The 24,467-nt window shown below is 36.8% G+C and overlaps 2 protein-coding genes across 2 annotated transcripts in view; one reads left to right on the top strand and one right to left on the bottom strand.

Annotated features, from left to right (window-relative positions):
• Window positions 1-14,616: 14,616 nt before the first annotated feature.
• The window catches only part of MRPL42 (mitochondrial ribosomal protein L42), a 33,484-nt gene continuing 23,633 nt past the window's right edge, over window positions 14,617-24,467 (bottom strand). Inside the window, exon 6 of the mRNA XM_043562100.1 lies at window positions 14,617-14,785. Within this exon, the coding sequence (XP_043418035.1) occupies window positions 14,740-14,785 (46 nt within the window). The 3' untranslated portion in view covers window positions 14,617-14,739. The remainder of the gene's footprint in view (window positions 14,786-24,467) is intronic.
• LOC122472487 (peptidyl-prolyl cis-trans isomerase A-like) lies at window positions 18,008-20,641 on the top strand. Its single transcript, XM_043562102.1, has one exon. The coding sequence runs from the start codon at window positions 18,146-18,148 to the stop codon at window positions 18,635-18,637; it is 492 nt and encodes a 163-aa protein (XP_043418037.1). The 5' UTR covers window positions 18,008-18,145; the 3' UTR covers window positions 18,638-20,641.

Below are 24,467 nucleotides of genomic sequence, written 5' to 3'. Positions count from 1 at the left end.
TTAAAAAAGGAAAAATATTCCATGGTCATGGTTTAGAAAAAGAACTATGTTAAAATGTCGATACTACCCAAAGCAATCTACATATTCAATGCAATCTGTATCAAAATAACACCAGCATTCTTCACAGAACTAGAACAAACAATCCTAAAATTTGTATGGAACCAAGAAAGACCCCAAATAGCCAAAGCAATCTTGAAAAAGAAAACCAAAGCTGGAGGCATCACAATGCCGGGCTTCAAGCTGTACTACAAAGCTGTAATCATCAAGACAGTATGGTACTGGCACAAAAACAGACACTCAGATCAATGGAAGAGAACAGAGAACCTGGAAATGGACCCACAAACGTATGGCCAACTAATCTTTGACAAAATAGGAAAGAATATCCAACGGAATAAAGACAGTCTCTTCAGTAGATGGTGCTGAGAAAACTGGACAGCGACATGCAGAAGAATGAACCTGGACCACTTTCTTACACCATACACAAAACTAAACTCAAAATGGATGAAAGACCTAAACATAAGACAGGAAGCCATCAAAATCCTAGAGGAGAAAACAGGTAACAACCTTTTTGACCTCGGCCACAGCAACTACTTACTTAACATGGCTCCAGAGGCGAGGGAAATAAAAGCATCAAGATAAAATCTGCACAGCGAAGGAAACAATAAGCAAAACTAAAAGGCAACCAAGGGAATAGGAGAAGATGACATATCAGATAAAGGGTTAGTATCCAAAAATCTATAAAGAACTTATCAAACAACACCCAAAAAGCAAATAATCCACTGAAGAAATGGGCAAAATATATGAATACACACTTTTCCAAAGAAGACATTCAGATGGTAACAGACCCACGAAAAGATGCTCAACATCACTCATCATCAGGGAAATACAAATCAAAACCACAACGAGATACCACCTCACACCTGTCAGAATGGCTAAAATTAATGACTCAGGAAACAACAGATGTTGGTGAGGACACAGAGAAAGAGGAACCCTTTTGCACTGCTGGTGAGAATGCAAACTGGTGCAGCCTCTCTGGAAAACAGTACGGAGGTTCCTCAAAAAATTAAAGATAAAAGTACCCAATTGCACTACTAGGTATTTATCCAAAGGATACAGGAGTGCTGATTCGAAGGGGCACATGTACCCCAATGTTTACAGCAACACTATTGACAATAGCAAAAGTATAGAAAGAACCCAAATATTCATCAACTGACAAATGGATAAAGAAGATGTGGTATTTACACACAATGGAATACTATTTGATGATGAAAAAGAAAAAATCTTGCCATTTGCAGCAACATGGATAGAACTAGAATGTATTATCTAAGCGAAATAAGTCAGTCAGAGAAAGGCATCATATGATTTCACTCATGTGGAACTTAAGAAACAAAACAGATGAACATAGGAGAAGAGAAGGAAAAGTAAAATGAAAACAGAGAGGGAAGCAAACCATTAGACACTTTTAATACAGAGAACTGAGGGTTGCTGATGGGGTGTTGGGTGGAGGGATGGGCTAAATGGGTGACGGGTATTAAGGAAGGTACTTGTTGGGATGAGCACTGGGTGTTATATGTAAGTAATCAATCACTAAATTCTATTCCTGAAATCATTATTACAATATATGTTAACCAACTTGGATTTAAATTTTAAAAAATAAATAAATAAAAAGTGGTTCTCTATGAAGCAATCTTCCCCAACTAATCTCTTCTCCAGTGACTGTTTCTTTTCCTGAACCTGAATGATGGTATAAAATTTATCAATTGATTACTTAATGTCTTATATTGGTCTCCAATTGTTAGGCAGACAATACTGCCTTATTGTTTAGTTCTGCCCCCCTCCCAACCCTTAGCTACCTAGTGTGTGCAGAAGAGAGTGTTAAAATATATGAATTAAACTGATAAGGAAATTATTAGTTGTTGAGTGTATCAATGAGTGATCATTCAAGTAGAGATGGTTTATAAGTAAAGGTTATTAATTTCTTTTAAACACTGGAAAAGAAAACTCTAATCAATTTCTTTTTTAAAATTGTTATTATAAATTTTTTTTAATGTTTATTTTTGAGAGAGAGACAGAGACAGAGTGCAAGTGGGAGAGGGGCAGAGAGAGAGAGGGGAGGAGACACAGAATCCGAAGCAGGTTCCAGCCTCTGAGCTGTCAGCACAGAGCCCAGTGTGGGACTTGAACCCACGAACTGTGAGATCATGACCTAAGCTGAAATCAGACGCTTAACCTGAGCCGAAGTCAGATGCTTAACCGACTGAGCCACCCTGGCCTCCCTAATCAATTTCTGACTGAAGGCCAACCATGCCATGTACACTCACCTCTGTCCCATGGACGTAACGATCTAAACCTTAAAACAAATCAGGAATGGAATGGCCACACTATTTGGTGTTTCTCCCTTCGAAAGGTAGAGTCTATTTCCCCACTCCCTGAACTGGGATGGACTTGTGGAAGTAATGTACCAGTTTGGAGACTAGGCCTTAAGAGACCTTGTAGTTTTCACTCTGTACCCTTGAAACCCTGAAGCCATGTGAACAGGCCAGGTCTGACTCACTGGTTAGTGAGAAACACAAAGTTCCCCTTATGGCTTCAGCCAACAGCCACTCTATCACTGGACATATGGGTGACAACAGCTAAGACCAGCCAGCCTCATCAACCCTATTAATGGGTTGCATTAACAACCTGAGATGCACGGACAAACCCCGTCAGGATCAGGTGAGTCGAACCTAGACAAGATTTAGCCAGAACCGTAAACTATAGGGTTTTTTTTTTTAATTTCTTTAAAAAATTTTTTTTTAATGTTTACTTATTTGAGAGAGCGTGCTTGTGTGAGAGGAGGAGGGGCAGAGAGAGAGGAAGACAGAATTGGAAGCAGGCTCTACATTATCACTGCAAAGCCTGACATGGGGCTTGAACTCACAAACCATAAGATCATGACCTGAGCCGAAGTTGGACACTCAACCAACCGAGCTGCCTAGGCGCGCCGGGTTGTTGTTTTTTTTGTTTTTTTTTAAATTTTTTTTCAACGTTTTTTATTTATTTTGGGACAGAGAGAGACAGAGCATGAACGAGGGAGGGGCAGAGAGAGAGGGAGACACAGAATCAGAAACAGGCTCCAGGCTCCGAGCCATCAGCCCAGAGCCTGACGCGGGGCTCAAACTCACAGACCGCGAGATCGTGACCTGGCTGAAGTCGGACGGTTAACCGACTGCACCACCCAGGCGCCCCCCGGGTTGTTGTTTTAAGCTAATAAGTATTTGGGGAGATTTGTAACCTAACAATAGATAACTGATACTCAGGGATTCATCCAAAGTTCTCTTAATAGACAGACCCTCAAGTAGTTTTAAACACGTATTAACAAGTTATTAAATCCTAAAAACAAAACAAACAAAACAAAAACACCTTAAAGTGAAGATTAAAGCTGACATGTCCCCTCCTCCGTTCATGCTCTGTCTCTCTCTGTCCCAAAAATAAATAAACGTTGAAAAAAAAAAATTAAAAAAAAAAAAAATGGGGCGCCTGGGTGGCGCAGTTGGTTAAGCGTCCGACTTCAGCCAGGTCCCGATCTCGCGGTCCGTGAGTTTGAGCCCCGCGTCGGGCTCTGGGCTGATGGCTCAGAGCCTGGAGCCTGTTTCCGATTCTGTGTCTCCCTCTCTCTCTGCCCCTCCCCCGTTCATGCTCTGTCTCTCTCTGTCCCAAAAATAAATAAACGTTGAAAAAAAAAAATTAAAAAAAAAAAAAAAAGCTGACATGTGCAGGGGCACCTGGGTGGCTCAGTTGGTTGGGCGTCCGACTTTGGCTCAGGTCATGATCTTGTGGTTGCGAGTTCGAGCCCAGCGTCAGGCTCTGTGCTGACCGCTCAGAGCCTGGAGTCTGTTTTGGATTCTGTGTCTCCCTCTCTCTGACCCTCCCCCCGTTCAAGCTCTGTTTCTCTCTGTCTGAAAAATAAACATTAAAAAAAAAAAAAACTTAAAAAAAATAAATAAATAAAGCTGACATGTGAGGAATAATTTATTTCCTCACGGAAATATTAATCAGAAAATAAGGTAAAGTGTCTCTGAATGGATAACTAGAAAGAATAAGAAAATGGTCGAATGTTTTAATTGTAAATACATGATTTCAGGGGCACATCCAGTGGAATGCTAGAGCTGGTTCACAGCAACCTGATATACAATTATTAAATTTTCAGAAATTTTGTGAGCCAGTTGTTAAACTTTTGGTAGATTAAATCAGCCATGATGAGAATATGTGCACCATGGAAATTGGCAAACATCACCAGGCAGAGCCAGAGTTCACAGTGTATCAATGAACACATCTGTTGTTGCAGACAAATTTCATCAGTATGTGTGTGCGTAAATACATATATAAAAATATCCTTAATATTTAAAGACACTGGTTCGTTCTGCCATGCTGTGATCTTGGGCAAGTCAATTAGTCATACTGAATCTCAGTTCCCCTATCTATAAAATCAAAGTATGTGCCTCAAAATCATCTTTAAGGTGATTTTCGGGTCTACTATTTCTATATTCTATGATCCTACTGATGGTAGTTCTACCTGGGTGGCAATGATGAAAAAGACCAACAGGATTAATTAAAATTGGCACACTGACCATGTTACCAACCACAATTTTTGCTCTAATTCAAGGTAAATTAAAGAGGGCAATACATTAGTAATTCAATGTGCTTTGGACTATGGAGAAGGAAGAGGTGAATTCTGACTAGAGGGGATTAGGAAAGGTCTGGGCAAGATATTTTGTCAATCAGGAGTAAGGTCTCATCTTTGAATATACAGTGGCTTGAACTCTACAAGCGCTTAATAAAATGTGCTGAAGTAATTATATACCTGGAGAGAAAATTGGAAAGAAAATACAATCTTGTTGAATTAAAGACTGACTCAGGATTCTACTTGTAATTTCCATATGTAATTGTGGAACTCTGCCTCAGCTTCTCCATCTAAAAATGTTTATAAGCAACATTATAAGAATTCAGGCAGGGGCGCCTGGGTGGCGCAGTCGGTTAAGCGTCCGACTTCAGCCAGGTCACGATCTCGCGGTCCGTGAGTTCGGGCCCCGCGTCGGGCTCTGGGCTGATGGCTCGGAGCCTGGAGCCTGTTTCCGATTCTGTGTGTCCCTCTCTCTCTGCCCCTCCCCCGTTCATGCTCTGTCTCTCTCTGTCCCAAAAATAAATAAACGTTAAAAAAAAAAAAAATTAAAAAAAAAAAAAAGAATTCAGGCAATCATAACTGAAGCATGTCAGGAATCCTATAGGAAGATGCTATATAAATATGAAGATGATGTGACTAAATCAAAGTAGATGCCTTTGTGCCAAACTAGAAAGCACATTACACACATATTCTACCTGGGCATTTTTTCCCAGCATGTTAAAATATCTTTTCTTTCAGAAGGTTAAACAGCATATTAAAAACTAGTAGGGGGCTAATGGCCAAATTGTAATTGGGACAGTATTTGCAAATTATTTTGCTAAGAATATTAGCAAGTCATTTTGAACTTCTGAGAAAAAAAAAATCTAAGAAATCATTCCCTTTTCCTGTAAGCAATGAAGACATTTATTTATGCCTTCAGCAAATAAAATAATTTGCTAACCTCTTGGGCTTATGTGCTGATACTTCAGCTGATTCCTTTCTGGAAATCATAAATACACAACTGAAAAATATTCCGTAAGTAAGGGTTTGCATACATTGCTAGAGCTTTCCAAAATGGAGGTACATGCTGTCTTGTTTTCTTCTGTTCTTAAAAATGCTTGGAATCTAACTAAGGTTGCTTTCTTAGAATATGTGGAAACCAAACTTTCTATCTTGCATATTAACAGCACTCCAGTACTAATGTTATTATGTACTTAGCTGCAGGCAAGTAAGAACTAGGGCATTATGTGCTACAGCCTTTAATGAATTGAAAAACAACAGATTCTATCCCCAGGAAAACACACAGATATATATTCTCAAAATTCTACACATAGATATCACCTGTCCCCAAATCCCATTTGTAAAATTCTTAGGTTAAAGTGCTCTGCACTACAGCAAATCTTTTACAACATCATGTTTGTGGTTATATGAATGTACCAGGCCATATTAGGCACTAAGGACACAGTGGTAAACAAAGCCAGTCAGGGACCTTGCAAATTATAGAGCTGAGTTTAGTAGGAAAGATGGATATTTATCAAATAATCACACACACACACACACACACACACACACACACACACACAAATGCTTAATTAAAAACTTTGATCAAGTGCTACAGAGTAAGAATTACATCCAACTTCCTTCAGATACCATGTAAGCAAGAAGAGAATAGAGGGAAATATTTAAAGCATTGAGAGCAGAAAAACCCACCAACCTAGAATTTTGTACCCTGTAATACTATCCTTCAAAAGTGAAGGAGAAATAAAGACTTTGTCAAACAAACAAAAATGTAAAGAATCTGTTGCCAATAGACCTGTCTTGTAAAAACTATTAAAAGAAGTTCTTTAGAGAGAAGGAAAACAAGATAGGTCAGAAACTCAGATCTACATAAAGAGCAGTGGTGAAGGGTAAGTAAAGACAAAACCCAAACTTTTTCTTACTCTTTACTGATCTAACATAACAGTTTGTTTAAAAAAATAACAACAGTGTATCTGATTATATGTATATACGCTTATGCATGAGAAATGAATGACCACAATGATACAAGAGACAGGAGGGAGGAATTAGAATTATCTCGTTTTTATAAAATACTTGCACTGCCCATGAAGCAGTATAGTGTTGCTTGAAAGTGGACTCGGCTTATTTGCAAATGTATATATGCAACCACTCTAGGGCAACCACTAAAAAGGATTTTTAAAAAAGAAGTATATTACAACAGGGTCTGGCAAGTAGGAAGGCCTTAAGGGAAAAAAGGTGTAACAGATGTGCTAAGAAAGGAGAGAAAACAGAGTCACATAAATCAAAACCATAAAAGGCAGAAAAAGTAAAAAACAAAAATAGAATAGAAACAAAGAACAAGGGCAACAAATAGGAAACAGTAGCAAATATAGTGGAAAATAATCCAACTATCTCAACAATCATTTTGAATGTCAGTGGTCTACAGGCACCAATTAAAAGACAGAGATTGTCAGATTAGATAAAAAAACAAGACCTAACTCTATGTTGTCTGCAAGAAACCCATTTAAATATAAAAACACATACAGATTAAAAATAAAGAAAGAAAGATATACTATAGTAACACTATTCAAAAAAAAAAGGAGCAGCTATATTAATTTCAGACGTAGCACACTTCAGAGCAAAGAATGCTATCAGGGAAAAGAAGGACATTACATAATGATAAAATGATCAATTCTCCAAGAAGACATAACAACTGTTAACGAATATGCACCTAACAACAGAATGCCAAAATATGTGAGGCAAAAACTGATGAGACTGCAAAGAAAATAGATGAATCCATTATTATAATTGTAGACTTTAACCCCCTCTATCAGAAATGGACAGATCCAGCAGGCAGGAAATCAGTAAAGACATACCTGAACTCAACAACACCATCAATCAAATAGATAAAATGGACATCTATAGACTACTTCAACCAACAACAGCAGAATACATATTCTTTTCAAGTTCACATGAAACATTCACTAATATAGACCACATTCTGGGTCATATAACACAACTTAACAAATTTAAAATAGAAATCATACAATGTCTATAGCCAAAGTATGGAAAGAGCCCAAATGTCCATTGAGGGATGAATGGATAAAGATGTTTATATTTACAATGGAGTATTACTCAGCAATCAAAAAGAATTAAACCCTGCCATTTGCAACAACATGGATAGAACTAGAGGGTATTATGCTAAGTGAAATAAGTCAGTAAAAGAAAAATATCATATGACTTCACTCATAGGTGGAATTTAAGATACAAAACAGATGAACATAAGGGAAGGGAAGCAAAAATAATATAAAAACGGAGGGGGACAAAACATAAGAGACTCTTAAATATGGAGAACAAACTGAAGGCTGCTGGAGGGGCTGTGGGTGGGGGGATGGGCTAAATGGGCAAGGGGCATTAAAGAGGACACTTGTTGCAATGAGCACTGGGTGTTATACATAGCAGATGAATCACTGGAACCTAAAAACATTATTGCATTATATGCTAACTAACTTGAATATAAATTAAAAATTAATTAATTAACTAAAAAAAACAGAATCATGCAATGTCTGCTCTCAGATTACAGTGGGATTAAACTTGAAATCATTAATGGGAAGCCAGCTGGACAATCCCAAAATACTTGAAGATTAAACAATACACTGCTACATAACACGTGGGTCAAAAAAGAAATATCAAGAGAAATTAAATAGTACTTTGCACTAAATGAAAATGAAACACAACTTACCAAATTTGTGGGATGCAGTGTAAGCCACAAATGCTTAAAGGGAAATTTAGCATTGAATATACATGTTAGAAAAAAAAATATCTAAAACCAACCATCTAAGCTCCCACCTTAGGAAACTAGAAAAAGAAGAGCAAATTAAATCTAAAGTATGCAGAAGAAAGGAAATGATAAGAATTAGAGTGGAAATCAATAAAATTGAAAGCAGGACATCAATAGAAAAATTGATAAGATCAAAAGCTCGTTCTTTATAAAGATAAAAAAAATTAATAAGCCACTAACCAGGCTAACTAAGAAAAAAAGAGAAGGCACAAATTGCTAATATCAGAAATGAAACAAGGGACATTATTACAATTCCCATGGACAACTAACTCTATACCCTCAGATAACTTAGATAAAGGGCACCAATTCTTTGAAAGACACAACCTGGCAAAATTCACACAAGAAACAGACTACTTGAATAAGCCTGTATCTATTAAAGAAATTGAATCAATAATAACCTTCCAGAATATAAAGCACCAGGCCCAGATGGGTTCACTATGAATTCTACCAAACATTTAAGAGAGAAATAATACCTATTCTCTACAATCTTTTTCATAGAATAGAGCAGAGGGAATACTTCCTAACTCATTCTATGAGGCCAACATTACCCTGAGACCAAAACCAGACAAAGACATTACTAGAAAACCACTAGCTAGTATCTAAAATGAATATAGATGCAAAAATCCTCAACAAAATACTAGCAAATCAAATCTAAAAAAAAAAAAAAAAAAAAAAAAAAAAAGGTGTAAAAGAGAATTATGCACCATGATCAAATGGAACTTATGCCAGGTGTCTAAGGCTAGTTCAACTTTAAAAAATCAATTAATGCAATATACTAGTATTGAAAAAGAACCAAGTGAGAGGACTGACACTGTCTGATTTCAAGACTTACTACAAAGCTACAGTCAAGGGAGTGCAGTACTAGTGAACAAGCAGACAAAATATTTCAACAGAACAGAACGGGAGAGCCTAAAAACAGAACCACATAAATACAATCGACTGATTGTTGACAAAGGAGTAAATGCAATACAATGAAGCAAAGAGTCTTTTCAACAAATGGAGCTGGAACAACTACACATGCAAATAATAATAATAATAATAATAATAATAATAATAATCTAGACAATGACTTTACATCCTTCATAAAAATTTACTTAAAATGGATCATACACACACACACACACACACACACACACACACACACACAAAGGGTCACAGACTTAAAGGTAAAATGCAAAACTATCAAACTCTTAGAAAATAACATGGGAGGAAGTTTAGATGATCTTGGGTTTGATGATAACTTTTCAGATACAGCATCAAAGGCACGATCCATGAAAGAAAAAATTAATCAGCTAGAGTTCATGAAAATTAAAAATTTCTGCTCCGTGAAACGACAGTGTGAAGAGAATGAAAAGGCGAGCCACAGATTGGGAGAAAATATATGTAAGAGGCCTACCTGATAATAGATTAATATACAAAATATAAAAAGAACTCTTGGGGCACCTGGGTGGCGCAGTCGGTTAGGCGTCCGACTTCAGTCAGGTCACGATCTCGCGGTCCGTGAGTTTGAGCCCCGCGTCGGGCTCTGGGCTGATGGCTCAGAGCCTGGAGCCTGTTTCCGATTCTGTGTCTCCCCCTCTCTCTGCCCCTCCCCCGTTCATGCTCTGTCTCTCTCTGTCCCAAAAATAAATAAACGTTGAAAAAAAAAAAAAGAACTCTTAAAACTCAACAATAACCCAATTAAATAACCTGATTAAACAAATAACCCGATTAAAACAAATAACCTGATTAAAAAATGGGCCAAAGACCTTAACAGACACTTCAATAAAGAAGATACACAGATGGCAAATAAGTATAAGATGCTCCACAGTCATGCATCAAAGAAATGCAAATTAAAACAATCAGATACAACTACACACCTATTAGAGTGGTCAAAATCCAAAAACACTCACATCACCAAATGCTGGTGAGGATGTGCAGCAACAGAAACTTATTCACTGTTGGTCTGAACGCAGAATGGTCCAGCCACTTTAGAAACAAACGTGGCAGTTTCCGACAAAACTAAACTTACTCTTACCTTTCAATCCAGTAATCATGCCCCTTGGTATTTACTCAAAGGAGATGCAAACTTATGTCCACACTTGTGCACAGATGTTCATAGCAGCTTTATTTATCATTCCCAAATTTGGGAGTGACCAACATACCTTTCAGTAGGTGAGTGGATAAAGCATGGTATGTCCAGACAGTGGACTGTTTTTCAGCACTAAAAAGAGATTAGCTACCAAGCTATGGAAAGACATACTACTAAGTGAAAGAAGCCAACCTGAAAATGCAACATTCTGTATGATTCTAACATATAACATTATGGAAAATGCGAAACTATGGAGACAAGAAAGATCAGTGGTTACCAGGGGTTAGGAAGGAAAAGAGGATAAATAGGCAGACAATAATTTTAGGGCAATAAAACTATGCTGTAGATAATATAATGGTAGAAATATGCCATTCTACATTTGTCAAAATCCACAGAATGTACAATACCAAGAGTAAACCCTAATGTAAACTATGAACTCTGGGTGATGATGTGTCAATGTAGGTACATCAATTGTAACAAATGCATCATCCTGGTGGGTGATGGTGATAACAAGGGAAGCTATGCATGTGTGGGGACATGGAAAATACCTGTACCTCCCTTTCAATTTTGCTGTGAACCTAAAACTGTTCTAAAAAATGAAGTCTTTTTAAAAAAGGAAAAATATCCACTAGAATGTTAATAACAGCATTATTTATGTTTTATTTTATATTTGAGAGAGAGAGAGAGAATGCAAGCAGAGAAGGGGCAGAGAGACAGAAACAGAATCTGAAGCAGGCTCCAGGCTCTGAGCTGTCAGCACAGAGCCCAACGTGGGGCTCAAACTCATGAGCAGTAAGATCATAACCTGAGCCAAAGTCAGATGCTTAATCAACTGAGTCAACCAGGCACTCCAACAGCATTATTTATAATAGGGAACAAAGAGAAACAATGATTATGTCTAAAAGCAGTGAGGAAGTTAATTATGACATCCAGATTATAGAATAATATGCATTCATTAAATGAGAGTATTTAATGATATGGCAAAAAAATTCTATTAAATGAAAAAAGCAAGTTATAAAACAGCATGCATAATTAATACTGTTTTTACTCTTTGAGATATATTTATGCAGTGAAATAAGTGGGAAGAAGTGAAGCAAAAATTGAAGTGTTATCTTTACAAGGGACAATTATGGGAAATTTTTATTTTCTATTTATAATTAAAAAATAATAATGCATTATGTTTATGGTTTATAAACATTATAAGGGTGCCTGGGTGGCTCAGTCAGTTAAGTGTCCAACTTCGGCTCAGGTCATGATCTCACAGTTCACAAGTTCAAGCCCCATGCCAGGCTCTGTGCTGACAGCTGAGAGCCTGGGGCCTGCTTTGGATTCTGTGTCTCCCTCTCTCTCTGCCCTTCCCCCACTCATTCTCTCTCTGTCAAAAATAAACATTAAACATTTTTAAAAAGTTATAAACATCATTATAAAAATTAAGTGGCTCAGTAGATACTAGTTAAGTAGATATTATCATCCTTAAGAAGGGACCATTTTTTGCTGTTGGCCTAGCAAAAAGTATAATGCCTCTTCAAATGTATTAGGGGTTTGGTAAATCCTTGACGACTACATCAACAGAATGAATAATGGCCTCAGAATATCTCAACACACAATTTCACTACTCCCATTTATTCTACTAGACAGTCTTACCTAAAGAACATCCAAATAGTCTCTGGTAATTAAGCACATTGTTACTGCCTTTGGGTAAGCAGTGTTTGAATTGAACTCTAAGAGTGCCCTCTGGTGGCTCACTGACAATGCTTTTATATCAGCTTGAGGTGTGTTAATCCACCTCATCAATGGAAACATGGGAACTGGAAAATTTTTCACGACTGAATGAATTCCCTTTAAAGGACCATCCCACCTTACGCAGTTTTTAAATTTCTAGAAAAAAGGAGACAAGTAAGTGGACCTTTGCTAAAATGTTTGTGATGGTGGATAAGTTACTACCCCTGGGGTAGAGAATGGAAGGAGCAGAGAGGAAGGAGGTGATGGTGGTGATGGAATATGTACTTACTTAGCAAACTAAATAACAGCAATCCATGAAAGCCAAAATTCTAGCATCTACAGTATTAACCTGTAGTTCCAGTACAATACAATCAAAGTTAATTCTCCAAAGCATTGACATGTGGATGTGTGGTTTGGGCATCTTACAATCAAACAATCTCTATTTAGTACATCTTTGTACTTAGAAAAAAAGTTTTTAATTAATTTAATTATTCTTTATTCTTCCTTTTATAATGTGGCATATCTCAATCTTTGTAAAAATTTGGATATAAATCAACTGGAAAAAAATCTAATCATTTTTCAAAAATATGTCACTGAACATGGCTGGTAAATATTTAAAATTTCTGATTTGTAAGTTCTATCAACCTGTTTTTCTTTGCTCTTTCCCCCACATTAATATATTAATGATAAAAGGAAGCCACTTAAAAACATTTCCTTTTGGTAACAGAGGGTGGCCATTATTACTTCCTTAATCCTTTCCTATTTATTATTCCTTACATTTTTACTGAATACTTCAAACTTCAGAGAGAGTTCCTCTATTAAAAGAACTAGATTAAAGAATAGACTTTTTATTTTATTTTTTAAAAGTTTTTATTTATTTTGAGAGAGAGCGAGCACGTGTGCACATGTTGGGGAGGGGCAGAGAGAGAGGGAGACAGAAAATCTCAAGCAGCTTCATGCTGTCAGGGCAGAGCCTGATGTGGGGCTCAAACTCATAAACTGAGATTTGGGATTATGACTTGAGCCAAAATGCAGAGTCAGACACTTAACCGACCAAGCCACCCAGGCATCCCAAAACAACAGACTTTAAATGAAGTTTTCATTTCAATGAATTTCATTTCAATTTTACTTCAATGAAATCATTTTCCACATCAGATTTTAAAATATCACAAATATTTTACAAGTTTCAATAAAGCACCTTTCCACCTTCTTAAAAGATTCCTCACGTCCTAAACAGAAATCACAGGGGCAGCAATGCCATTAAGGATCACATATAAGGTGGTAGTGACAACCAACAGCAAAATAATCAATTAACATTCTCATCACACTAGTGATATTAACATTTTAACCACAGAGTTGCATGTGTTCTGAAGCTAGCATAATTTCTAAAGCAGCCAGAAAAAAAAAAAATTAAAACAAATTCTATAATATCCTTTCTAGGAAAGTACATTCTTGGGTAAAAGAAAATAACCCTTTGTCACTGTAACGCACAGTAGAAAGGCTCTGGAACCAGACCATTTGGGTCCTGGCTCTCCCACTCCACTTGTTAGGTAAGTGGAGTTCAAAGTCACTTGGCCTTACCTATAAAGTAGGAATGATGATCTTTCTTCAAAGGATTATTGTGAGAATTTAATAATAATGTATATATATGTAAAGGACCTAGCAAGCAGTAGAAACTAATTAAAATGTAACTACAGTTAACCCCTGAACAAAGGGGTTAGGGGTACCAATTCCCATTGCAGTCAAAAATCCATGTCTAACTTTTGACTCCCCAAAACTTTAATTACTAATAGCCTATGATGACTGGTAGCCTCACCGATTAACATAATTGATTAACATGTATTTTGCATGTTATGTGTATTTTATATTATTATATTGTTATAATAATGCTGGGGAAAAGAAAATGTTACTAAGAAAATCTTAAGAGAAAATACATTTACAGTACTGTACTATATTTATCAAAAAAAATTCTGTGTATAAGCAGACCAGTTCAAACTCATGTGGTTCAAGGGTCAACTAGAATTTATTTCCTAGAAGCCAAAAGAAAGAAAACATCATAACATTTATTTTCTGGGTGGACCCCATGAGTTTCTTTTCAAAGACAATTAAAAAATCTCCCTGTGAAGGAAAACCATGCACATTTTTTTTTATGAATCATATTTATACTACTAACAATATTTGGCTGATAATGTAAAAATACTTAATCACAACTAGATACATAAAAATAAATGGTATACCTTAATATCTCAAAGGCAAGATAAGATGAAGTAGGTTTCCAGATATAAGAATGTCAAATCCACAATTACCTAAGATATATAAAGAAATTGACATTCTAAGACCTTCTAAGACATAAAAAGACATTTTATTATTGTTTTGCTACATAACAGTGAATACACTCAATTGCATTTTCTCAAATGGCAAATAAGACACAAGATAACATCTCTTTGATTCCTGAAAAGCTCAATATCATCTGTCTTTTGGAGGATCCAGTTTCCTACGACGTCTATGATACCTTGAAAAGAAGAAAATATTTAAGATATTATTTTAGTAAATGTTAACTGTTCCTGATAAAAATATAAAATTTCTATGATTAGCTTGCTGTTCATTAGCACTCAATGAAATCAACAAAACCTAATACATATATATATATATATATATATATATATATATATATGCTGTTAGATATAGTTTATACATACTTAGCTAGATAAATATTTCTTAATAGGAAGCCACATTTCCCCACTGTGGGAATTGTTTTCTACTAATTAAGCATTTTGGAAAGGATTTTGCAGCTGTTGAGGTTAATTTCAATATGGTAACCTGGGTAATTAATCCTTAATTAAAAATGAATAATTGTCTTTATCGTAAAGAAACAGCACATCATGAACGTGCTGAGCATGCTCTATTAAAGTTTTATTCAAAAGGGAATGTCTTCCCCTACATGGAGCCCTCTTAAGCTACAAAATTATATTTTAATATACAATAGGATACAATCAGTAATATGTTTACAGAAAAATATACAAGGTCACAAAAAAATGAAAGAAATGCAAATTCAAAGTGAGGAAACTTTTACTTGTTTTTGCAATCACAAATATTTTAAAAAATCATAATTCCCAACCCAAGCACAGGTGTGATGAAATAAGCACCACCAGACATGATTGGTTAAAGTATTAATTGGTAAAATACTCAGGAAAAGCAGTGCGGCAATATATATATCAAAAAACTTTTTAAAATAGTCTTTACTTTTAATCTAGTAATTCCTCTTCTGGAAATCTATTCTAAAACACATAGAAAAATAGTTAAAATATTAACTATTTTAATACTAAAATATATTAAATATTTAAATATTAAATATTAATCAGGGAGGGGGAGATACAGGATGCACATTTACATATACAGTAGGATTAAGACCATATAAAAATAGGCAAACTAACAAAACTTATTAAAAGAGAAATATGAAATGCATTGTTACCAGTGATTGAGTCATTTTACCATGAAGAATTTTTCTTTTTGCTTCTTTGCATTTCCTTATTTTCTTTCCTAAGAGAATTTCTGCATAGAGTACATGTGTTTATGGTGATGAGTTCTCTTCAAAAATTCCCTTTAGGCCAGATTTTGGCAAGCTGGCCTGAGTTATTTACTTTTTTGCTAATGTGGAAACCCAATGTAAGGATTTCTATACCATAAATAGTAAGCCATGTATCTTGCGCTCTTTAGCTGTGATTAAGATATCAAAAGCATTCTTTTTGCTTATCTTATGGTTTCATATGGGCAAGTTTCCTATACATTGTTTTTTTTATAATGATTTTTTGAAAACTGACAAAACACAGAAATTAAGTTGATAAAATGAAGTACATCTATCTACAATAACACAGAACATTAAGTTGTAGAATAATATACATATAGTGTAATATACATATATTTTCTACATGTACTTATACTGGCACAGAAAAAAAACACCATTTTCTTAAGCTCTCCAGTTATATGCCAGATAATCAAGGTTTTACTAGTGCCACCCTGAAAGGTGGGGTCTCTCAAAGCAACTAGTCACCAGAATAGGGGTTTGGGAAGTCACAATTTCTTAGGATGCATGAATTTCAATTTCTGCTACAATCACTAGCCAGAAGCAAGCACCTTGATTATAGGGTGCCCTTATAACTTACCATTCAGACCTGGACTCTTGAGAGAATTAAAAACTCACCCTATTAATAATTAACAAAACAATGAAACCAAGACTCCTCCTGGATAACCAAGACATATTGTTACCCTTCTTCAACTACACAATGATTCAGTGACATCTGAAATACTTGTCCACAGTTCTTAATCGAGAGCAGAACTTTATCTCCTGGTTCACACCACAGTTGGATGTTCAAATCTGTTTCCTACTGATGGTAGTAACTAATTTTTGTGGGCTCCATGGAAAAATATTAAAATAGTTATTTAAATAAAGTAGTACTACTATTCATACATTTATAGGATTGCCCTATATTTTGAGAAATTTCAAATTATTTTCCAAATCCTTACTTTCCCTCCAGCCTCCTTTCAATCCTTCCATCCTTCTTTCTTTCAACATAATTCGACATCTAGTAGTGCTGTTAGCTTACTATCTTCTTTTTTAAGAGGTATTATGAGAATGAGTATCATTTATTCATTCATTTATTTTTAAATATGTGGACATCTACTATGTGCCGGGCACTACTTCTAGGTGCTCAGAATTCTGTAGTACACAAAACAAGACAAAATCTCCACCCTCATAAAGCTGACATTCCAGTGCAGGAGACAGGAAAACAAGTAAGTTAGCCAGGGAAGGTTTCAGAAAGAAAAAACCCAGAGTGAGAAAGCTAGCTTTGCTGATACCAGCAAGAGAATTCTACAGAGACTGAACAGCAAGTATAAGGGCTTTGAAGGAAAGGCATGTTCAAGGAACAGCAAAAAGGCCACGTGGCTGGAACAGAGTGAACAAGGAAGAGAACAAAAGAAAATGAGAATGGAGATGTAATGGAGGATCAGATCACACACGTTCTTATACGTAATAGTTAAGGCCTTTAGCTTTTTTTCTGGGTAAGATGGGAAACTGTTGGAAGGTTTTCAACAGAAAAGTTATAAGAACTAAGTGAAATTTTAACAGGGTTACTCTGGCAATGTGCTAACAACAGACAGTAGGGAAGCAAAGCAGAAGCAGGGAGACTAGTTAAGAAGTGACTTCAAAAAACCAGGCAAAGGGTGGTCACATGGAGCAGGATGGTGGCAGAAGGAATGGTGATAAATGGTCAAATGTGGACACATTTTGGGAGACAGAGCTAACAGGATTTGCTGAGAGACCATACGTTGGGTGTGAGACAAAGAGAAGAATCAAGAATGGCACCAAGGTTTCTGGCCCAAGCAATGAGAAGAATGGAGCTAGCATTAACTGAGATAGAGAAGGCTGTAGGAGAAGCTGGCTTGTGGCGGACCATTAGAAGCTCAGTTAGAGACATATTAAGTTAGGGTTGCCTATTAGACATGTGGATATACAGTTGGAGCTGGATATACAGTTCTGGAGATCAAGGAACAGGGCTTGGCCAGAGATTAAACTGGGAGCTATCAGGGATGCCTAGGTCGCTCAGTCAGTTAAGGTCAGACTCTTGATTTCAACTCAGGTCATGAGTCTCAGGTCTGAGTTTGTGAGATTGAGCCCTTCATCGGGCTCTGCACTGACAGCATGGAGCCTGCTTGGGATTCTCTCTCTCCCTCTCTCTGCTCCTCCCCCACACAGGTGCTGGTGCTCTCTCTAGCTCTCTCTCAAAATAAATAAATAAAGTTAAAAAAAAAAAAAAAAAGAATTGGGGCTTTGCAGACGCCACCACCCTGGAGCCACCCATGCTGCCCAGCCATGGTCAACCCCACCATGTTCAACATCTCCATGGATGGTGAGCCCTTGGGCTCCATCTCCTTCAAGCTGTTTGCAGACAAAGTTCCAAAAATGGCAGAGAACTTCCATGCTCTAAGCATTGGGGAGAAAGGACGTGGTTATAAAGGTTCCTGCTTTCACAGGATTATTCTGGGATTTATGTGCCAGGGTGGTGACTTCACATGCCATGATGGCACTGGCGGCAGGTCCATCTGTGGGGAGAAATTTGATGATGAGAGTTTCATCCTGAAGCACACAGGTCCTGGCATCTTGTCCACGGCAAATGCTGGACCCAACACAAACGGTTCTGAGTTTTTCACGTGCACTGCTAAGACTGAGTGGTTGGATGGCAAGCACATGGTGTCTGGCAAGTTGAAGGAGGGCATGAACATTGTGGAAGCCATGAGGCATTTTGGGTCCAGGAATGGCAAGACCAGCAAGAAGATCACCACTGCTGACTGTGGACAAATCTAAAAAATTTGACTTGTGTTTTACCTTAACTACTAGACCATTCCTTCTGTAGCTTGGGAAAGCACCCCTCCACCCCCATCGGTCAAAATCTCCTATAATCTTTGTGTTCTTGCAGCAGTTTCACAGGTTCCATGTTTTCCTTACTCCCCTCCAAGTCTAGCTGGATTGCAGAGTGAAGATTATGATAATGAAATAAAAGTTAAACAACAACAACAACAAAAAAGAGAGTTGGGAGCCATCAGCATACAGAAGATATTTAAAGCCATGAGACTGGATAAGATCACTATCTTGGAAAATGGGACAAAAAAGAAGAGAGAACCAAGGACTGACCTTTGGGCACTCCAAAATTTATTGATAAAAGATATGAAAAGGAATCAGTAGGAGAGATTAGGCTAGTATATGAACTTTAGATATATATATAAATAGTTTCAATGAAGCTATTAAGGTTGAATTATTGAGAAAAATAACAGATAACCCAAATACAACTATTAGGGACTCTGTAACACTGCTAAAATGATGTGTTTTGGAAAGAGTTATAACAGAAAGAATGTTCCAACACTTCTGATGTTTTTCATGCCAACTGAGGAAGACTGAAAGGGAAAACATCCTGTACACAAATGCTATACATAAGGGCACAGATGACATACTTGCTTCCTGAGTACTAGCAACCCTAAAGGCCAACAGGAGATACTGCAGGGGCTGCTGTGCAGGGCAAAGCCACTCAGAATCAGGTCCTCAACAACTATTTACGAAGGAAATATCTAATGCAAACTGCTGTTGAGAATACGGAAAAAAAAAATGGATTTGCATAATGGGTATCCTTCAAAGAACATGTTCAAAGCCCCATGACTTCAGGTGAATATGATGTAATAGCTAAGCTAGTTTAATCTGTTTTCATACCTGTAATATTATCAAACAGGAAGTAGCAGGAACCACATGGTTATCTATTAAAATCAACCTCGGCACAAATGAATATAAAAATAGTCATTCAGGCAAAGGCAAAACATAAGGAACTAAAAGTTCGATTTAACTGCAAACCCAGTGTCCTGGGTTTCCTCATTATCTATCTCCCATACTAAAAATTTAAATAGTTCTGGCACCCAATCTCAGCATTAAGCTCAAACCTAGGAAGAATCTTTGAATTGCCTTCCCAAAGTAAGTAGGATCACCAGGATTAGGAAAAGGCAAAAAGCAATTCACAAATTTCGCAGTAACAATATTAACTTTAGATTTCCAGACTTGAGATAATCTAATCACCAATGTTTTTGGCCACTGGGCTATTTTGGCATCGATTGCATACAGTCACACTACCTACACTTCCAACCCACCCACTTTGGGGGAGGCCATTAATTAAATGTATGTAGGTTCAGGACTGAATGAAGTGAGGCAACACCCTGGGATCATAAAGCCACTGCTGACCTTGATTAAGAATTTGATAATAAGAAACAACTTACTCTACCTGTGACCCTATCAAATAAGATGAAAATTGAATAAATTCACATAACTTGATAGCTAAACTCTGGGAATAAAACTTCTAAGAATCACTGAGAAATTCACCAGTGGACCATCCCCAAAACTACCATAAATAAAGTACCATTCAAAGAAAAACTGAACACCTTCAAGAAGCTGTGGACATAATTAGTAAGATATATTTCATCAGACAGCAACTGAGTACCCATACACTGTATTAAGAATACTGTATTAGAGATCATGTGGAAAACTACAAAAGATGTATTCCTGATGAAGAGAAAATAGTCTAGAGCAGGAGATGTAGACAAAAAATTACCCACAAATACAAATATAACATTAACATATATCCAGCCATCTATGGTTATATATAGTTGTGCTAACAGGGAAACTATTAGCTATGTGTGTGTGTGTGTGTGTGTGTGTGTGTGTGTGTGTGTGTGTGTGTATAACTATGTGCTATAGTCAAAATGACTATAATCAAATTAAATTTCATGGAAAAAGTAAGCTAAGTAAGAGCAAATGGTAGAAAAATGAAAGTACCAAAAATCAAAGGAAACAGCATTTAAGATGGCTTGACTGAAATGAAAAGTCAGATTGGACAAAAAAGTAAAATCCAAAAGTAAAATTCTACTTCTAAGAAACCCACTTGAAATATAAAGGCACAGATAGGTTAAAAGTCAAAGAAAAGAGGGGCACCTGGGTGGCTCAGTCAGTTAAGCATCCAACTCTTGGTTTTGGCTCAGGTCATAATCTCATGGTTCATAAGCTGGAGCCTCACATTGGACTCTGCCGACAGTGCAAAGCCTCCTTGAGATTCTCTCTCTCTGTCTCTCCTGTTCTCTCTCTCTCTCAAAATAAATAAATAAACTTAAAAGTAAAAGAACAGAAACAGATCATGTAAATGATAATCAAAATAAGTCTGGATAGGCTATATTAATACTAGACAAATTATCCTTCAGAATAAGAAATATTACCAGCAATAAATAAGAAGACTTCAGGGGTGCCTGGTTGGCTCAGTCAGTTAAGTGTCCGACTCTTGCTTTCAGCTCAGGTCATGATCTCACTGTTCATGGGTTCAAGCCCCACATAAGACTCGGCGCTGATAGTACGGAGCCTGCTTGGGATTCTCTGTCTCCCTCTCTCTCTGCCCCTCCTCTGCTCTCCCTCTTTCTCTCAAAAATAAGTAAACATTAAAAAAAAAAAAAAAAAAAAGACTTCATAAAGATAAAGGTATCAATTCATCAAGAACCTATAATAACAAATGTATATACAATTAATAACACAATTTCAGAATATATGAAGACAAATAGAATTGGGAGAAGAAATAGAAGAATCCACAAATATAGCTGTAGATTTCCATATCATTCTAATAATAACTGATTAAATAGAAAATTAGTAAGGGTATAGAAAACTTGAACCACACTCCCAGCCAAATAGACCTAACTGATATTTTTAGAATACTATCAGCGGCAATGGCAGAATATACACCTACTTTTCAAATGTATGTGAAACATTCACCAAGACAGACTATAATCTGGGCCATAAAACAAATCTTAATCAATTTAGAGACTGAAATCATATAAAGTATGTTTTGTGATCACAACAGAATTAAACTAGAAACCACTAACAGAAAAGTAACCCATGGTTCAAAGAAGAAATCATAAGAGAAATTAGAAAACATTTTGAACTAAATGAAAGTGAAAACATATCAAAATTTGTGGGATGCAGCTAACGCAGTGCTTAACAGGAAATTTATAGCATTAAAAGATTAAATTAAAAAAGAAGACAGGTGGGGTGCCTGGGTGGCTCAGTTGGTTCAGCGTCCGACTTCAGCTCAGGTCATGATCTCACGGGTCTGTGAGTTTGAGCCCCGCGTCAGGATCTGTGCTGACAGCTCAGAGCCTGGAGCTTGCTTCGGATTCTGTGTCTCCCTGTCTCTCTGCCCCTCCCCCGTTCATGCTCTGTCTCTGTCTCAAAAATAAATAAACATTTAAAAAAATTTATAAAAAAGAAGACAGGTTTCTAAACAACAAGCCTTTAGAAACTAGAAACTAATTACATCCTTTAGAAACTAGAAACTAATTACATCCAGGGTAAGCAGAAGGAAGGAAATAACAAGGGTCAAAAATAGAAAACAGAAAGACAACAGAATCAATTAAACCAAAAGCTGATTCTCAAAAACCTCAACAAAATAATAATACCAGGAATGAGAGAAGTGGCATCACCACACACTAGTGTAGCAGTGTGTATAACAAAGGAATATTACAAACTATGTGCAAATAAATTCAATAATTTAGGTGAAATGGGCAAATCCCTTGAAAGATACAAACTACCAAAGCTTACTCAAAAAGAGAGAAATTAAACAGCCCTATCTATCAAGCACAGAAATTGAATGCAGTGAGAAATCTTTTCACAAAGAAAATCCCATATCTAGATGATTTCACTAGTAAATTCTAACATTAAGAAATAATACCTATTCTGGGAATGCAAGCTGGTGCAGCCACTCTGGAAAACAGCATGGAGGTTCCTCAAAAACTAAAAATAGACTACCCTATGACCCAGCAATTGCACTACTTGGCATTTATCCATGGGATATAGGTGTGCTGTTTGAAGGGACACATATACCCCAATGTTTATAGCAGCACTATCAATAGCCAAAGCATGGAAAGAGCCCAAATTTCCATTGATGGATGAATGGATAAAGAAGATGTGGTGTATGTACACACACACACACACACACACACACACACACACACACACACAATGGACTATTACTCAGCAATCAAAAAGAATGAAATCTTGCCATTTGCAACTATGTGGATGGCACTGGAGGGTATTATGCTAAGTGAAATTAGTCAGACAAAAATCATATGACTTCACTCATATGAGGACTTTAAGAGACAAAATAGATGAACCTAAGGGAAGGGAAACAAACATAATATAAAAACAGGGAGGGGGACAAAACAGAAGAGACTCATAAATATGGAGAACAAACTGAGGGTTACTGGAGGGGATGTGGGAGGGGGGGGATGGGCTAAATGGGTAAGGGGCATCAAGGAATCTACTCCTGAAATCATTGTTGCGCTATATGCTAATTTGGATGTAAATTTTAAAAAATAAAAAATAAAACAAGTTAAAAAAAAAAGAAAAGAAATAATACCTATTCTAAGGTATTCTTCCCAAAAACTGAAGAGGAGGGAATACTACCAAACCCACTCTGTTGCAGGCATTACTCTGAAACCAAAACCAGACAAAGATATTATAAATCTATAGGCCAGTATCCCTAATAAACAAAGATGTAAAAAATCCACAACAAAATTTTAGCAAATCAAATCCAAACAATACATTAAAAAAAAATAATATATCATGGGGCGCCTAAGTGGCTCAGTCGATTAAGCGTCCAACTTCGGCTCAGGTCATGATCTCGCCATTTGTGAGTTCAAGCCCAGCATTGAGCTCTGTGCTGACAGCGCAGAGCCTGAGCCCGCTTTGAGTTCTGTGTCTCCCTCTCTCTCTCTGCCTTTCCCCTGCTCATGCTCTATGTCTGTCTGTCTTTCTCTCAAAATAAATAAACAATAAATAGATACATAGATAAAGTAACCATAACCAAGTGAAGTTTAGCCCAGGAATGAAAGATTGGTACAACATTTAAAGTCATTCAGGGGCGCCTGGGTGGCGCAGTCGGTTAAGCGTCCGACTTCAGCCAGGTCACGATCTCGCGGTCCGTGAGTTCGAGCCCCGCGTCGGGCTCTGGGCTGATGGCTCAGAGCCTGGAGCTTGTTTCCGATTCTGTGTCTCCCTCTCTCTCTGCCCCTCCCCCGTTCATGCTCTGTCTCTCTCTGTCCCAAAAATAAATAAATGTTGAAAAAAATAAAAAAAATAAAAAAAATAAAGTCATTCAATATAATTCATTATATGACTAAAAAAGGAAAACCAAATGATCATCTTAGTAAGTACAGAAAACAGCATCTAACAAAATTCAACACCCATTAGCGATAGAATTAGCGATAGAATCTCTCCATACGAGGAAAAGAAGGATTTTTCTCAACCCGATAAAGGGCATCTATAAAGACCCATACTGAACATCACACTTAATGTTTAAAGGCTCAGTGTTTTCCTTCACTAAAACTGGAAAAAGGCAATGATGTCCATTCTCAACACTTCTATTGCAACATTGTATATAAGATCCTAAGCAGCACACTAAGGCAAGAAAAAGAAATAAAAAGCATAAAGATTGTAAAAGGAAAAGTAAAATTGTCTTTATTCAATGATACATGATCATCTAAATAGAAACTCCTAAGGAATATATTTAAAAAGCTACTAGAACTTCTCAAGATCACAAAAGACAACATCAGTAAACAAA

This window comes from Prionailurus bengalensis, chromosome B4 (genome assembly GCF_016509475.1).
Source record: "Prionailurus bengalensis isolate Pbe53 chromosome B4, Fcat_Pben_1.1_paternal_pri, whole genome shotgun sequence".
Classification (NCBI taxonomy): Eukaryota; Metazoa; Chordata; class Mammalia; order Carnivora; family Felidae; genus Prionailurus; species Prionailurus bengalensis.
This window is presented reverse-complemented; position numbering and strand designations above follow the sequence as displayed.

What these genes read in the sequence shown, in the direction of transcription:
- LOC122472487 (XM_043562102.1), top strand. Translation starts at nt 18,146, where the DNA reads ATGGTCAACCCCACCATGTTCAACATCTCCATGGATGGTGAGCCCTTG.